Source organism: Nanorana parkeri, unplaced genomic scaffold (assembly GCF_000935625.1).
Source record: "Nanorana parkeri isolate BGI_ZX_2015 unplaced genomic scaffold, ASM93562v1 scaffold1232, whole genome shotgun sequence".
In the NCBI taxonomy this organism is placed as follows: Eukaryota; Metazoa; Chordata; class Amphibia; order Anura; family Dicroglossidae; genus Nanorana; species Nanorana parkeri.
In genome coordinates this window covers 282,710-285,621 of record NW_017307500.1, presented here as the reverse complement: position 1 = coordinate 285,621, position 2,912 = coordinate 282,710, and the positions used below count along the sequence as shown (strand labels likewise).

The 2,912-nt window shown below is 41.8% G+C and overlaps 1 protein-coding gene across 1 annotated transcript in view; it reads left to right on the top strand.

Annotated features, from left to right (window-relative positions):
* Nucleotides 1-2,294, top strand: part of LOC108797132 (extracellular calcium-sensing receptor-like) — a 24,590-nt gene extending 22,296 nt beyond the window's left edge. Inside the window, exon 7 of the mRNA XM_018568706.1 lies at nt 1,387-2,294. Within this exon, the coding sequence (XP_018424208.1) occupies nt 1,387-2,294 (908 nt within the window). The remainder of the gene's footprint in view (nt 1-1,386) is intronic.
* The last annotated feature ends 618 nt before the right edge of the window (nt 2,295-2,912 follow it).

Genomic DNA, 2,912 nt, shown 5'->3' with positions numbered 1-2,912 from the left:
TTGGCAGAGTAGCTTTTTTTTTTTTTTTTGGTTGCACTTGTTTTCTTCTATGTGATTGTCCTTGTTGTTGCTGTCTCCTTCATAGATGGTTGTCATTTAAAAATATGATGAGATGAAGTTGACTCTACTTATATTTTGCCTCCCCTGGTTCCTCTTCTCCCCTCACTAACAATGCTAATGACATTATGAAATAAAACCTTTCCATTTTTTACACCTTTTTTGATAACTTATTTTAAACCTAGTGATGTCATCACTGGGTTCCTTTGCTTCTCTATGTAATGCCATGGGCATAAAATGGCTGGTTGGAGGGGCCGACAGGGCTCTGCACAGAGCTTCCTAAAGACATCATAGCACCCTGCCTCTATACTCCTCCTGAGTACTGATGCAAGCATTAGCTGGCTCTTGGGAAGAGGTATCAAAATACCTTGATGGGTGGATGTTAGTCTACAAGATTAGACATTCACAGGCAGATTGCAATTGCCTGCAGACCACCCTAGGTAAAGCAGCGGGTCAGGGACAGTCAAACATTATCCATTATCTAGTCTTTTATCCATTATTATCCATTATCTAGTCTTTTATCCATTATTATCCATTATCTAGTCTTTTCCTGGGGAGGAAAAGACTAGATAATGGATATCCTTGTAGTACAATAGATAGACCTGTATAACTGTGCAAGACTGGAGGTAAGGAGCTTAGCCTCAATATTGCTTCAGTTTTGTATTGTTATTGATATCTAATCTGATCCAATACAGTGGCTGCTACTCATGTTTGTCTCCTTCTAGGTCCCTGTATCAGTGTGTTCTACAGATTGTCCTCCAGGTAAAAGAAGAGTCCAAGAGACAGGGATGCCTCTGTGCTGCTTTTACTGTGTTCATTGTCCGAAGGGGGAGATATCCAATCATACAGGTAGGTTGTTTTCTTTGCTGATTAGTTCATTATGCTCATGAAAAGACCCGCCATCATGAATGTATTGTGTGAAGCTCCTAAGATGGTAGATTAGCCCCTAAGATTATGTGTGTGGAGTGCATAATCAGGATACAACATTGTACATCCTCATTAAACAGTAAAGGTTTTGGTAGCTGAATCAGATGGAACTGCTGGTAAAAGATCTGTCGTTCCTCATTTCTTCTCCCTGACTAGGGGAATGCTTGCATCCGGCATGTGCACAGTGAATGAAGTATACTTTGTTCTGTAGAGAAGCATGAGAAAATGGGGACACATGGAAGCCATCAAAATGCATTGCCTTCTACTGTATGTGGAAATAAATACTTTGATTAAACTCTCAAGAAACAGTATAGCACCCTAATCTTTGTCTTTGTGAAATAGTTATCTTATGACAGGTTTCCATGAAATGTACATTTTATAACAGCTTCTTTATCTTTATAGACAAAGGTTCGTGCCAGAAGTGTCCAGCAGACCAGTGGCCAAATGACTTCAACCAATGTGTACCAAAACCTGTTGATTTCCTCTCCTATACAAATACTCCGGTGACTCTTTCCATTCTTCTTATTACTGTTTTTTTTTCTGTTATAACCACATTAATATCGATCATCTTCTTTATGTATCGAAACACGCCTGTCATCAGAGCTAATAACCGAGACTTGAGTATCATTCTTCTGGTCTCCATCATGCTGAGCTTCCTCTCTGTGTTTTTATTTCTGGGTCGTCCTGTGCATATAACATGCATGCTTCGTCATACAGTCTACGGGGTCCTCTTCTCAGTAGCAGTCTCCTCCATTCTGGCCAAGACTATGCTGGTCTACATGGCCTTCAAAGCCACCAAACCTGGGACCTCCTGGAAGAAGTTCATTGGAGTAAAGATTCAGATCTATCCGGTTCTCATTTGTTCTTTATTCCAAATTGTAACCAGTATAATCTGGCTGTCTGTCTCTCCCCCCTTCCCTGAAGCCAATACTGACTTGTATCTGGACAGAATCATCATTCAGTGTAATGAAGGATCTGTACTGGCATTTTCCATCCTCTTGGGCTACATGGGGCTTCTAGCAGCTGTGAGCTTTATTGTGGCTTTCCTGGTCAGGAATTTGCCAGATAGTTTCAATGAGGCCAAATACATCACCTTCAGCATGCTGGTGTTCTGCAGCGTCTGGATCACTTTTATCCCGGCCTATCTGAGCGTTACAGGAACGAACACAATGCTTGTGGAGATATTTGCCATCATATCGTCCAGTGCTGGGACTTTAGCTTGTATTTTTTTTCCAAAATGTTATATTGTATTGGTGAGACCAGATTTGAACTTAAAAAGAAATATAATGAAACAAATGAATCAGAGATAGAACCTTTATAGACACTAGGAAGGTAATATAAATAAGCATACAAGATTTCTTTGTGAGGTATTTAAATTGCTGATGAATATTCCAGTAAGCCAAAAGGCGTAATATATATATACTGTACATAATATACGTGGGATTTCTAGAAAGCTAGCGATATAATGAGCTTTGGGTCATGGGAGGAGCTTTAGTATATGTCCTCCCCTGACCAGGGCCAGTGCTAGACTATTTTGCGCCCTAGGCAAGACCAGCTACTTGCACCCCCCCCCCAGCACCCCTCCCACAGTGCAACCCCCATTCCCCACCCGCAGCCCTATTCTCCTGCCGGCTAGTAATTTAATTTGAAATAGTCAATAGCAGGCTGGCTATTAAAACCCCACCCACTGAGCAGAGGAACGGACCTGAGAGAGAAAGTTGTCTCTCAGTTCCGTTCCTCTTCTTTCCTAGGCAGCTGCCTAGTTTGCCTAGTGGTAGCACCGGCCCTACCCGTGACCCTAAAGAGAACTATGGGGAAAAACACTGACCCATTGGTTCTCTTTTAAGCTTTGCATCCTTATGTGAGAGCTGCTCCTCTAATGCCTGGTGAGGGAGTCCTGAAACACCTGTACAACTGTATATAGGGGA